The sequence below is a fragment of the Odocoileus virginianus genome, unplaced genomic scaffold (assembly GCF_023699985.2).
Source record: "Odocoileus virginianus isolate 20LAN1187 ecotype Illinois unplaced genomic scaffold, Ovbor_1.2 Unplaced_Contig_6, whole genome shotgun sequence".
In the NCBI taxonomy this organism is placed as follows: Eukaryota; Metazoa; Chordata; class Mammalia; order Artiodactyla; family Cervidae; genus Odocoileus; species Odocoileus virginianus.
The window spans coordinates 2,208,040-2,222,150 of NW_027224323.1; the positions used below are offsets into that span (position 1 = coordinate 2,208,040).

Below are 14,111 nucleotides of genomic sequence, written 5' to 3' on the forward strand. Positions count from 1 at the left end.
TGAGCATGCACGCAACCGTACATTATACGAATTACTTCCTTAGACACATGCGTGTATGTATGACTTGTGTGACGTCTCGCGAGGGGGGTGCCCGTGATCCCTGGTGGGTGGCGGGGAGTCTGTAGGATTGACGTGTCTCTGTGTCCCTTCATGCCATTTGGTGACATTCTTTTTACAGTCTGTCCCCTACGTACAAACGAGTTCCATTCCAGGAGCACGTGCATTAAGTCCTGTTTGTGAGTCCACCAGAGTTAGCCCGGGTACCCAGCTAACCCGATCGGCTGTATGGTTCTGTACTGTCTTAGGTTTATAGTACTGTTCACGCAGAGAACAAACACAAGGTTAACCTTTTCCATCTCACGGCGCAGTACCGTGAAGAGGGCAGCCGTCCGGGGTACCAGCTGGCGCACGGGGGCTGGCATCGGCTGAATCAGGCAAGAAGGGTCACTGACTGAGCAGGCAGAGGGGGTGGGAGACGGCAGGGCTGAAGAACCGTCAGCAAGAGCAGACGGAGGGCGAGCTGGCATGTCCGTCACGCCTGACCTGGACGGAACGCGTGTGCACATCTTTGAGAGTTTGCCACTTGAGAGTTCGCGTGGAGAGGACTTACCAGTACATCACTCCAAAACCTCTATGCTACGCCTTACCAAAACCATGGACTTGATTCCAGGTTCGGAGCCAGTCCCCAGAGCACGGCGGTTCGTCCTTTGAGAAAAAAAAAACAAACTGACAGGTTGATACATGTATGAAGATGAGAGGCTTAATTGGGTTTTTTAAAACCAGTTTTCTTTGCTCACTGGCTGCACTGGGTCTTTGTTGCTGTGTGGAGTTTTCTGCAGCTGCGCAGAGCGGGGGTAATTCTCTAGTTGCGATGCTTGAGGGCTTCTCATGGCTGTGGTTTCTGTTACTGCCAAGCACAGGCTCTGGGACACAGGTTCAATAGCTGCGGTGGCTTAGTTGCTCTGCGGCATGCGGGATCTTCCCAGACCAGGGATCGAACACGAATATCCTGCATCGGCAGGTGGATTCTTCACCCCTGAGCCACCAGAGAAGCCCTTAAATGTTTCTTTCCATGAGCAACTCGAGACCATTCCATCGATCCCTGCCTGCAGCTGGGTGATGCCTCATGCACGCCCTGTGCATAGAGCTCTAAAGACAATTAATGAGGCATGCAGGAGGCATGTCCTGTGATTGTACCAGGAACTCCCCTGCTCCTGAGTCTGTTGCTTCCTCGGCCATTCTCTCCAGCCCTAAGAGGAGGGGTATGGTGGTCATGATCTGCTCTTGTGTTGAGGGCAGAATGCAGACAGTGCGGCCCTCGGAGTGGAGTTGAAGGTAGAGCTTGGACCACAAAGGAGGCTGAGCGCCGAAGAATTGATACTTTCAAACTGTGATGCTGGAGAAGACTCTTGAGAGTCCCTTGGACTGCAAGGAGATCCAACCAGTCAATTCTAAAGGAAATCAAGCATAAATGTTCACTGGAAGGGCTCATGCTGAAGCTCCAATACTTCGGCCACCTGATGCTAAGAACTGACTCGTTGGAAAAGACTCTGATGCGGGGAAAGATTGCAGGCGGGAGGAGAAGGGGATGACAGAGGATGAGATGGTTGGATGTCATCATGGACTCAATGGACAGGAGTTTGAGCAAGCTCCGGGAGATGGTGAAGGACAGGGAGGCCTGGAGTGCTGCGGTCCATGGAGTCACAAAGAATCGGACCCAACTGAGCAACTGAACAACAACCCAAAGGTCCAAGGAGCCTGAGCCAGGCTGGAACCACTGGTGATGCAGAAATAGCTCCAGATGGGGGTGATCATACTATCACTGCCCCTCTTCTCACTGGCAGTCCTCATCTGAACCCCAGGCCCCCTGTAAATGACCTGAGCTCCCCCTTTTCTCAAGTCTCCTCAGGACACCTGGTTCCAGCTCCAGTCTGGACATGGGAGAGCCCAAGTTTGTCATTGCCCACTCTCAATGAGTGTCTGAGATTTTGGGGCTGCACTCTATCCAGGGATGCCAGATTCTTGATGTCAACAGTGATGTAGAATCACATGCTTCAAGCCTTTGGACCATCCTATGGACCACAGCCTACAGAGCATCCCATGTGTCACAGTCTACAGAGCATCCATGGACCACAGTCTACAGAGCATCCCATGGGCCACAGTCTACAGAGCATCCATGGACCACAGTCTACAGAGCATTGCATGGACCACAGTCTACAGAGCATCGCATGGACCATAGTCTATAGAGCCTCCCATGGACCACAGTCTACAGAGCATCCCATGCACCACAGCCTATAGAGCATCACATGGACCACAGTCTACAGAGCATCCATGGACCACAGCCTACAGAGCATCCCATGGACCACAGCCTACAGAGCATCCATGGGCCACAGTCTACAGAGCATCCAATTGACCACAGCCTACAGAGCCTCCCATGGACCACAGCCTACAGAGTATCCCATGGACCACAGTCTACAGAGCATCCCATGGACCAGAGGGCATGATCTGTGGGGGGTGAGCCCAGGTTATGGTTAGAGGCCATTGCAGGGGTGGAGAGGGGCGGAAGGAGATTGTTTTGAAGACTAGTCCAGGACTTCCCTGGTGGTCCAGTGGCTAAGATTCCATGCTCCCAATGCAGGGGGCCTGGGTTCAATCCCTGGTCAGGGAATTAGATTTCACGTACCACAGCCTAATTCATGTGCCACCACTAAAGATGCCCCATGCCACAAGTAATACCTGCCACAGATAAATAAATAAATGTGTGTGTGTGCACGCACTCCGTCACTCAGTCATGTCTGACTCTTCATGACCCCGTGGACTACAGCCTGCAAGTCTCTTCTGTCCATGGGATTCTCCAGGCAAGAATACTGGAGTGGGTTGCCATTTCCTTCTCCAGGGGATCTTCCTGACCCAGGGATCGAACCCACGTCTCCTGCATTGGCAGGTGGATTCTTTAGCACTGAACCATGGGGAAGACCCAATAGATAAGTATGAAAAAAAGAAAAAAGACCATTCCAGAGAGCACATCACAATGTCTTGACTCGTTGACCTTAGAAGGTGAAACAAGGAAGTCTCGGCAGTCATTTGGGGTTTCTGATGCAGGAACACCAGGCTGCGTCTTGGTATCTGTCTGGGAAATGGGGTAGCAGGCAGTTGAAAATGAAAGATGGCTTGACCCCGTGGTGTGTACATGGGGTCTATGCCCCCAATGCCAGCTGGGCTGCTGAGAGCGTGTGTCCGCAGCTCAGAGGAATGCACAGAAGGTGTAGCTTTCAGGGATTCCGGCAGAGAGGCAAGGCACTTGTCAGGCCATGAGCTTGGAGGTGGGGGACCTGCCCATCATGACTGAGGAGGACGGTGGGGAGGGTTCGGGTCTCCGGAAGAACCAAGATCTGGCCATCCCGTGCACGCTCTCTGCTCCCTTGCCCTCCCACCACTCTGCCCCTCATCTTTGTAATTTCCTAATTCTGGATAATGGCATCTCCTAAGATTGTTGTGAGCGGCGCTGACATAATATGTGGGAAAGCGTTTCCAACCCTGCTAAGGGCTGTGTAATTATGTAATTATAACACATTCATCTTTCTCTGCAGCATGCAGCTCCCAGCTCTGTGGAGCTGTTTCCATCCCACCCGCTGCTCTCTCTGCTTTTGATTTTGGTTTCTTTTTTCCATGCGCCTGTACCCAGCCGTCGACCCGATGCCCCTTCCTGTTGTGAGCTCCAGGTGCCCGGGAGCTCTGATCTAAACTACCTTTCTTGGTATTTGGGGGCCACGAAAATATTGTGGTTGTCATGCAGTTGCTCAGTCACGTCCAGCTCTTAGCGACCCCATGGGCTGTAGCACGCCAGGCTTCCCTATCCTTCACCATGTCCTGGAGTTTGCTGAAATTCACGTCCATTGAATCAGTGATGCCATCCAACCATCTTATCCTCTGTCATGCCCTTCTCCTGCCTTCAATCTTTCCCAGCATCAGGGTCTTTCCCAGTGACTCAGTTCTTTGCATCAAGTGGACAATGTATTACAGTTTCACCTTTACCATCAAACCTTCTGATGAATATTCAGAGTTGATTTCCTGTAGGATGGACTGGTTTGATTAACTGGCCAAATACTGGTGAGCATTTAACACGCGTTTGTTGTGGTTTCAAGCTCCTGAGACTCCACAGGGGCTTCATACAGAAAATAACTTCAGCTGTAAGTACACGGTGGTGTCTCCCATCTATCCATAAGTGACTCTGAAGCCTCTGATGAAACCAGACAGGTCTCCTTCCTGGGTTGGGCTTCACATTTGAGACAGTTCTGTCCTCTAACATACACATCTCTGTGTGTGTGTGTGTGTGTGTGTGTCTGTGTTAATCCCTCAGTCGTGTCCGACTCTTTGCGACCCCATGGACTGTAGCCCACCAGGCTCCTCTGTCTACGGGGATTCTCCAGGCAAGAATACTGGAGTGGGGTTGCCATTTCCTCCTCCAGGGGAATCTTCCTGACCCAAGGATCGAACCCAGGTCTCCCGCATGTCAGGTAGCTTCTTTACTGTTGGAGCTGCCCCCCCGGAAGCCAATGACACGTCTCTGAGAGGATCTGATTTTAAAGCTGTAGGTAAACATGGGAAATGTCCAGTATGCTCCTGGGGAAGAACAGAAGCCAGTTGTAACGTTACAGTATGGTTGGTTTACAATGTTGCATTCGTTTCTGCTGTGCAACAAAGTGCTTCAGCTCTGCGCACACATAGGTCCCCACTTTTTGGTGTTTCCTTCCCATTTAGATCACCAGAGAGCACTGACTGGGGATCCCTCTGCCATGCAGCAGGTTCTCACTAGTCATCTGTTTTATGCTAGGATCCCCAGTTCTTTGGCACCTGCCCCTCCTTCCGAGGATGTAGATAAATGCCCCCAGGGTAAAGCTGTGTATGTCACAGCCTGTGTCTGTGTGCACATTTGTGTGTGAGCGCGCGTGTATGTGTGTGCCTGCTTGTGTTTCTGTTCAGTCGCTCAGTCGTGTCTGACTCTTTGTGACCCCATGGACCGTAGCACGCCAGGCCTCCCTGTCCATCACCAACTCCTGGAGCTTGCTCAAACTCATGTCCATCGAGTCGGTGATGCCATCCAACCATCTCATCCTCTGTCGTCCTCTTCTCCTCCTGCCTTCAATCTTTCCCAGCATCAGGGTCTTTTCCAAGGAGTCAGTTCTTCAAGGATTGGAGTTTCAGCTTCAGCATCAGTCCTTCCAGTGAATATTCAGGACTGATTTCCTTTAGGATAGATTGGTTGGATCTCCTTGCAGTCCAGGGGACTCTCAAGAGTCTTCTGCAGCTCCAGCACTACAATTCAAAAGCATCGATTCATCAGTGTTCCGCCTTCTTTATGGTCACACATGTGACTCTCAGCATCTCAGACCTGCTCCCTTTCAGGCAGGCATGGTGTGTCACGATCCTCACGGCTGAGACTTAGGACTGTGACATCAGACGCAGGGAAGAAGAAGTTCATAAAACCATCCATTTCATGAGCTGTCAAAACATTTGGGAATTAAAACATTACAAATGAAATCTCATTTCCTTCCTCACTGTCATCCGCCCGAGGCCTGGAAATGTTCTGTAGGTGATCGAGGGCGGCTGTTTTTAGCCCGGCATCTATCATGTGCTTAAGTGGGATAAGTGGATGTGATTAATCCTCCATGAGATGTGTGAGCGCCGAGAATGGCTCCTTTTCTAAAAATTTTCCCTTTTCTATGTCAGAGAACCCTCTTGATAGTCAAGACCACCTTGCGTGAATGTTGTGTGCGTGTGCATGCAAGGATATGCATGTGTGCGCGTGAATGTGTGTACATGAGGGCATATATGTGTGTAAATGTGAGTGTGTGTGACTGTGTGTAAATGCTTGTGTGTTTTGAATGTGTGTGCATGTGAATAGTTGCATGTGTGTGAAAATGCATGTGTGTGCCTGGGGGAATGTGTGTGCATGTGCATATTTGTGTGTGTGCATGTGTATATTTGTGTGTCTGTGTGAACATTAGTGTGTCCAAATAAATACATTTGTTTGCTTACGGGTTTGTGCGCATGTGAGTGTGTGCGTGTGAATGTGCCTATGAATATTTATGTGCCTGGGTTATGTGTATCCATATGAATGTGTGGGTGTGTGTGCCTGTGCTCATAAATGCATTTGTGTGCATGGGTGTGTGTGCTGTGAGTGTGTGTGTGTGTGAATATTTGTGTGTGCATGTAAATGCATGTGTGTGCTTGGGTGTGTGTGCATTGAATATATCTGTCTGTGCATGTGAATATTTGCGTGTCCATATTCATGTGTGTGCATGTGAGTGTGTGCATGTGAATGTGTGTGTGTGTGTAAATGCATGTGTGTGCCTGGCAGTATATGTGTGTGCATGTGAATATTTGTGTGTCCATATGCGTGCATATGTGTGCATGGGTGTGTGTGCATGTGAGTGTGTGAGCATGTGAATATCGCTGTGTGCATGGGTGTGTGTGCGTGTGAGTGTGTGAGCATGTGAATATCGCTGTGTGCATGGGTGTGTGTGCGTGTGAGTGTGTGAGCATGTGAATATCGGTGTGTGCGTGGGTGTGTGTGTGTGCCCATGAATGTCTGTGCCTGGGGGTGTGTGTGTGTGTATGCATGAGGGTATAGTATGTTTGTGCTTGGGAGTCACTTTCATACAGAAACACCTCCGTCAACAGACAGAATCCCATGACATCTCGTCCCTCCTGACCGTACCTGAGTTTCTGGCAAAGTGTGCATCCCAACCTCATTTCCAGCACACCACGGGCACCACTTCCTTAAACAGCCGTCCTTGTGTTCCATTGGACACGCCAATCACAAGGACTGTTACCCAGATAAGAGGATTTTCAAGGTGTTGGGGAAGTGGACCCCCCTCCCCAGACCATGTCTGCTGGATGACCGAAAGGAAGAAGGCTCTAAAGACAAGACTGGATGCCTCTGAAGACAGTGGAGCCCTATACATTAAAGAGGGTCTTTCTGGTGGAGGCGACTGACTCCAGGGACAAGAAGAAGTGGGAGTTCTGGGCACAGACCCCTGGGATCTCAGCCCAGAGAATGACTGGCTTAGGAAGCAGGCTCACTCCAGGAGCTGATTTAACTGTGTTTTTGCCGCAGAGGTGCAGGTCTCCACGTCAATCCGTCTGACCAAGAACAACAGGATATTTGTCACTATGACTACCCAGAAGATGTTCTGAGCCTGTCTCCATCTAGAAAATGTGACCGTGGGGCTGTCTCCTGTCTTGGATCTGTTTCTGGTGATGTTTCAAAGGACAGACTCTTAGAGGCACACGAGAAGGACCAGGGCAGGGCGGGTTGAGTGGATTTCCAGAAGCTTATTTAAAGTGACAAGCTCCGGAAAGACCGCTATCTTGACAATAAGAGAAGGGAGTTCTTTTGATTCCTAGGTGGCTCAGTGGTAAAAAAAATCTGCCTTCTAATATAGGATTTGCAGGTTTGATGCCTGGGTTGGGAAGATTCCTTAGAGGAGGAAATGGCAACCCACTCCAGTATTCTTGCCTGGAGAATCCCCATGGACAGAGGAGCCTGGTGGGCTACAGTCCATGGGGTCACCTGGAGTAAGTAGGAGCTTGTTTATGTGTTTCATATATTGTAGTGTGCGCATGTTAATCCCAAGCTCCTAATTTAACCCTCTCCCACCCATTTCCCCTTTGGTGACCCTAAATTTGTTTTCTGGGTCTGTGAATCTGTGTGTGCTTTGTAAATCAGTCCATTTGTATCATCTCTGTTAGATCCCACATATAAGTAATGTCATCCCGTATTTGCTTTTCTCTGATGTATGTTTCTGAGTGTAATATTCTCTAGGTGCATCTGCGTTGCTGCAGACAGCGTTATTTCATTCTTTTTGATGGCTGAGTAGTGTTCCACTGTATGTATGTGCACACACACACACACACATATCACATCTTCTAATCCAGTGGTCACGCCCAGGCACCAGCCCTAAGCCCAAAAGCTCAGCATGTGTTACATTCCAACCTGCAGCCTTCCACCCAGCGTCCACTTTTCCCCGTCTCTCCAATGCCTTTCAAGCTCCTTTTCAGACTTTCCGGTTCTCATTCCATGTCTCCTCCCCTGCTTGGAAAGCAAGAACCTCTCTGTTGTCTACACGTTTCCTCTAAAATTGCTAGATAGTGCACCTGCAACCCCGAGGCTGAACCGCCATCTGCTCTGACCCAGTAAGCCGGCGTTCTGGTTTCATAGAGCCTGCCCTGCATGTCAGGAGTTAACACAACCTTGTAAATCAACTCTGCACGCGTGCTAAGTCGCTTCAGGCAGGTCCGACTCTCTGCGACCCCACAGACCGTAACCTCCCAGGCTCCTCTGTCCGTGGGATGCTCCGGGCAAGGATACGGGAGTGGGTACAGACCACTGGAGTGGGTTGCCATGCCCTTCTGCAGAGGATCTTCCCCATCCAGGGATCGAACCTGCATCTCTTACCGTCTGTATTAACAGGCAGGTTCTTTACCACTAGTACCACCGGGGAAGCCTTGTAAATCAACTATACTTCAATAAAATGAATTAAAAAAAAAAAAAAAAAGGACTGGAGACCTGAGTATTTAAACTCAGGGTCTGTGCCCAGAACCCACCCTTTGTCTCGCCCCTGGAGTGAGTCAGCTCCATGAAAAAAGACCCTCCCATTGTAGCCACAGGGCTCCTCTCTCCTGAGATGTACCCAGCCTTCTCTTTAGAGGCTGCTTCCTCTGGGTCATCTAGAGGAGTGGGGGCCCTTTGTACGCATGTGTGGAAATGCATGAGAACAATGTGGAAAGGCAACCCGCAGGGGTGCACCATCACGAGGTCATGGAGTGCCAGCTCCCCCAGCCCTGGCCAGCCAGGCTTGAGGTGATGAGTCGATGGGCCCCCCGGTAAGGGGCCCTGTGTCTCCCCCTCGACGTCCAGGGGCTCCGGAGACCCCCGTGTCCCTGCTCTGACAGTTAGCATCTTCCTATGCATTCCTTCTCCCTGCAGACCCTGGATGAGGGAGCCTGGACCTCTGTCTACGCTGCGGTCAGCCCGGTGCTGGAAGGTGTCGGTGGCCGCTATCTCTACAACGAGAGGGAGACCTGGTCTCTGGAGGCCACGTACGACCCGGAGCTTCAGCGGCAGCTCTGGGCCAGAAGCTGCCAGCTGACGGGCATCGCCGATGTGACCCGGGAGACCTTCGGCAGGTAGCGGCCCGCCGGGAAGACCGTGGTCTGACGGGGAACACCACCATCAGCGCTGTGCTTGCAGGTCTGTGCTGGACCACGTCTCTCCATCACCCCCATCCCCCCGACCCTCCAGGCTCTGTATCCCCCAGGGTCTCCCATCAGGACCCGGGCGGGAACTCATGGGAAAGAGGGAACGCAGAGTGGACCTCTGAGCTGGTGGGATTCTCAGCCATGAATCCTGTGATTCCCCCTAAATGTCCAATTGTACCAGGTGCTCTGAGTCATTAAATCCTGCAAGCCTTATGAGCCGTGTTCCTTCCTTATGCGCAGAGGTGCCGTGGGATCCTGGGGCAGATAGACACGTTTTGGGTGAAACAAATACCTTCAAGGGAAGTCTGGTAGCTTCAAGGATGTCCTGTGTTCCCATCTCTCTCACACACGAATCGTGCTGGAGATGCGTCTTTGATTCCTGGCTCCCAGAAAGGGGGACGCTTTGAGCCTTCCTTATTTACTGTCTTGATCAAGGGTCGTTTGACCCTGCCCCGTCTTCAGGAGGACCGGCTCCCAGGGGCTAACCTGTGGCCCCCAGGGCTCCTAGCAGGGGTCTCACCCCACGACTCATGGAAGGACCATCTCCTGAGAGGTAGATAATTCTGTAGGACACGTGATACCCGGGCAGCCCTGGACACCACTCCCCATGGGGCTGTCTAGGACGCAGATGTGGACAGGGTGTGGGGGTCTGGATCACCTCCACCTCGTTTTAGGCTCTTGGTCATGGAATGACAGCTCTGTTGTCCACTTTCCCTTCAGTGGGCACATGGAACCTCTCTCCTGCTCTCTGCCCTTCCATTCATCATCTGCTAATACGGGCATGTCCCTCTCCTGGAGTATGGGTTATACCGCAGGACGTGGGTTATCCCTCAAGCCAGTGTGGTTGTTGTTTAGTTGCTCAGTTGTGTCCGACTCTTTGCCATCCCCTGGACTGTAGCCGCCCCCACCCCACCAGGTTCCTCTGTCCATGGGATTTTCCAGGCAAGAATACTGGGGTGGGTTTCCATGCTCTGCTCCAGGGGATCTTCCCGACCCAGGAATCGAACCCAGGTCTCTTACATCTCTTTCATTGGCACGCAGATTCTTTACCACTTTGCCACCTGGGAACCTGCAGACGTGTTCAGATCTGGGAAAAGGATCATTGCCAGTGATAATGAAGGTCGTCAGATAGGACGTTGTTCTTGCTTACCAATGTGCTCATGAGGTTGTTTATCAGAGCTAGGTAGAGCGAGATTTGACTACAGAAGGGGAGGGGGTTATGGGACTGTGGGGGTGGAGACGGGAGGGAGGCGGCCACCAGCCCAGGAACGGACGCCTGGAGCCCCCAGAAGCTGGAAGAGGTGGCAAGGAGCCTCCCCTGGAGCCTCTGAAGGGAGCTCAGCCCTGGGACCCCTTGACCTCAGATGTCTGGTCTCCAGGACTGAGGGACGACAGCTGGTTGGTTGTCAGGACTGGGAGGGGATGGATTCCTGTGGTTTTAAGCCAGTCAATGAGAAGGCTGCGTTAGCCTGAAAACATTCCTGAAGGATACTGGGTTCTGATGGGTGGAGCCTAGAAGTGGGACCTTATGTGAATATAGGGTCTGTGCAGACGTGATGGAGTGAAGGGTCTGAGATGAGGCCCTCCTGGATGGGGGTGGCCCTAAATCCAAGGACAAGGTCCTTATAAGACACAGAAGAGGAGAGACAAGGACCACAGAGGAGAAGCCACGTGGAGACAGAGGCAGAGACGGGAGGGAGGCGGCCACCAGCCCAGGGACGGACGCCTGGAGCCCCCAGAAGCTGGAAGAGGCGGGGAGGACCCTCCCCTGGAGCCTCTGCAGGGAGCTCAGCCCTGCATCTGCAGAAGTGAGAGATGATGGACTTCCCTGCTGGTCCAGTGGTTCAGACTCCAGGCTTCCAGTGCTAGGGGTACAGGTTTGATCCCTGGTCAGGGAACTAAGATCCCACATGCTACATGGATGGTGCAGCCAAAAAAAAAATTTATTTTAATGTGAAAAAAATAAGTTATAAAAAAAAAACTGAATAAATTTCAGTTGTTTTTTTTTTTTAAAAAAAAAACACCAAAAGGCTTCCCTGGTGGCTCAGAACCCGCCTGCCGTTGTAGGAGACCTCAGTTCAATCCCTGAGTCGGGAAGATGCCCTGGAGAAGGGAATGGCCTCCCACTCCAGTATTCTTGCCTGAGGAATCCCATGGACAGAGGAGCCTGGCAGGCTGCAGTCCAAGGGGTCGCAAAGAGTCAGACACGGCAACTAAAAAGACAAACAGAATACCGACACACTGATCGTGATTTGTTATGAGAAACTCATACAGTCGTTGACCCATCTGAACACCTCATACAGGGTGGTGGGTTCTTGCCTGGACCCATGCCCATCAGTCAGGTCAAGGAAGGCTCGATCCTGTCTCTGAGAAGGGCTCTTGGGCTCTCAGATGCTCACGTGGAGAGTTCAGACATGTGGGATGCTCGCAAAATGACTGTATGTGTTTCCTGCCAGACCGCACCCTGGATTTCAGGACCAGTGACCGCTGCTTAGCTAACCATCTTCCCTCCATGGCCGAAATCCTGCGGAGGCCTCAAACCTGACATTGGGCTTCCGGAAAGCACAGTAGTTGTTGGGGTTCCAATGAGAAGCTCTTCCAGAGTTGGGTTTATACTTTAGGAGGGTGTGTGTGCCTGCGTGCTATGTCGTTTCAGTCGTGTCCTACTCTTTACGACAGATGCTTTATAAACGGCTTCTTGGTTCTAGGATGGATGGAGCGTGCTTCCGGAATGGAGTGTTTATTTTTTTAAACATCTCCTTTAACTATACTTAATTTGCAATATGGTGTTAGTTTTCAGGTGTTCAGCAAAGTAACTCAGTTATAAATACCTTGGGAGTGGGCCCGGATGTTTGTTTGAGGTTCCATAAGATGTTATGGTTGGATGGCATCACCAACTGGTTGGATGGCATCACTGACTTGATGGACATGAGTCTGAGCAAGCTCTGGGAGTTGGTGATGGACAGGGAGGCCTGGCGTGCTGCGGTCCACGGGGTCACAAAGAGTCGGACACGACTGAGCGACTGAACTGAACTGAAAAAGTTATGGAAATACCCAAAGGAACTTTTTGCCCAACCCTATATATATATACACATATTCTTTTTCAGATTCTTTTCCATTATTTGTTATTACGAGATATTGAATATAACTCCCTGTGCTGTACAGTAGGTCATTGTTGGTTATCTGTTTTATATACAGTAGCCTGCATGTGTTAATTCCAAATTCCTAATGTACTCCTTCCCCACCTTTTCCTCTTTGGCAGCCACAAGCCATGATTCTACTTCTGTTTTGTAAATAAGTTAATTTGCATCTTTTCTTTTTTTTTTAGATTCCACATAGAAGTGGTTATCATATGGTACTTGTCTTTCTCTGTCTGACATACTTCACTTAGTACGATAATCTCTAGGTTCATCCCTGTTGCTGTGAATGTCATTATTTTATTCCTTTTCACGCCCGAGTACTATTCCATTGTGTGTGTGTGTACCACATCTTTCTGAGCCATCCATCTGTCGACGGGCGCTCGGGTTGCTTCCGTGTTTTTGGCTGTCGTAAATAGTGCTGGTGTGATCAGTGGGGTCTGTGTATCTTTTCAAGTTAGAGTTTTCCTCTTTCCTGGGTATGCAACCAGAAGTGGGATTGCTAGATCATATGGCAAGTCTCATTTTTAATTTTTTGGCGGAACCTCCATGCTGTTCTCCATAGAGTGTGAACCATTTACATTCCCATCAACAGTGAAGGAGGGTTCATTTCTCTGGAACAGAGTGTTTATTCAATGGTCACTTAATGAGAGCATGAAGGAACACCACAGCTCTCACTTGGGAAGACTCAAGACAAGCAAGAATGGGTTCTCTGTCAGTCTCCTGCCCCTGGGGCAGGGCGTGTTTCTCCGCGAAGCTGTTTGCCTTTAAACAAATCTGCTTCTAAGCAAGGTACCCTCCCGGAGGTGTACATTTTCATTCTCCTGTCTGCTTGTCGCCATCGGCCTGGAGAATGGCGTGCTCATGGGGGCTTTGCTTCCACCTCTACTACGTAGCTCTGCTTATCTTTTAGAAGCAAAAGACAGGAAAAGATTCTAGAGATTTGTGTTCTAAGATAATAGCGCAAGAGCCTTTCACGGACATCATTTACTCATCGGTTCATCTGTTTGTTCATTCACCTGTCCGTTCTAAAGGAGTATCAGGTACCTGGATGTTCTGGTTTAGGTAGATAGATGGATAGGTAGGTAGATAGGTGTATATTAGCCTTGATATTCAGACAGATGGATAGGTAGATAGATGCTGGCTAGATGATATTTAGGTAGACATATAGAATGATAGGTGGAAAGAGATGGAGAGAAAGATAGATACATTATAGAAATAGGTAGGCTGATACACCAATTCATTGTTAGATATTCAGGACAGATAGATATGCTGGATGGATGGATAGATATGATAGATATTCAGGACTTATGATGGAGATGATGGATGGATAGATGGATGGATAGATAAGATGGTTGGGTAGATAGATATATAGATAGAATGAATGGATAGGTATTCTGGATTGATGATAGGTGTAATGGGTGGATAGATATGATGGTTGGATAGACAGAGATATGATAGATATTCAGGGTTGATGCTAGACATGATGGGTGGATGGATGGATGAATAGATATGATGGTTGGATAGATATATGGATAGAACAGATGGATAAATAGATATTCAGGATTGATGATAGATGTGATGGATGGATGGATGGATGGATGGATGGATGGGTAGATATGATGGTTGGATAGACAGATATTATGATATTCAGGACTGATGATAGACATGGATGGATGGATGAATGGACAGACAGACAGGGTGGATAGA

The 14,111-nt window shown here is 49.9% G+C and overlaps 1 protein-coding gene across 1 annotated transcript in view; it reads left to right on the top strand.

Annotated features, from left to right (window-relative positions):
- Nucleotides 1-9,477, top strand: part of DHRSX (dehydrogenase/reductase X-linked) — a 138,549-nt gene extending 129,072 nt beyond the window's left edge. Inside the window, exon 7 of the mRNA XM_070463765.1 lies at nt 8,993-9,477. Coding sequence (XP_070319866.1) covers nt 8,993-9,196 — 204 coding nt within the window. The 3' untranslated portion in view covers nt 9,197-9,477. The remainder of the gene's footprint in view (nt 1-8,992) is intronic.
- The last annotated feature ends 4,634 nt before the right edge of the window (nt 9,478-14,111 follow it).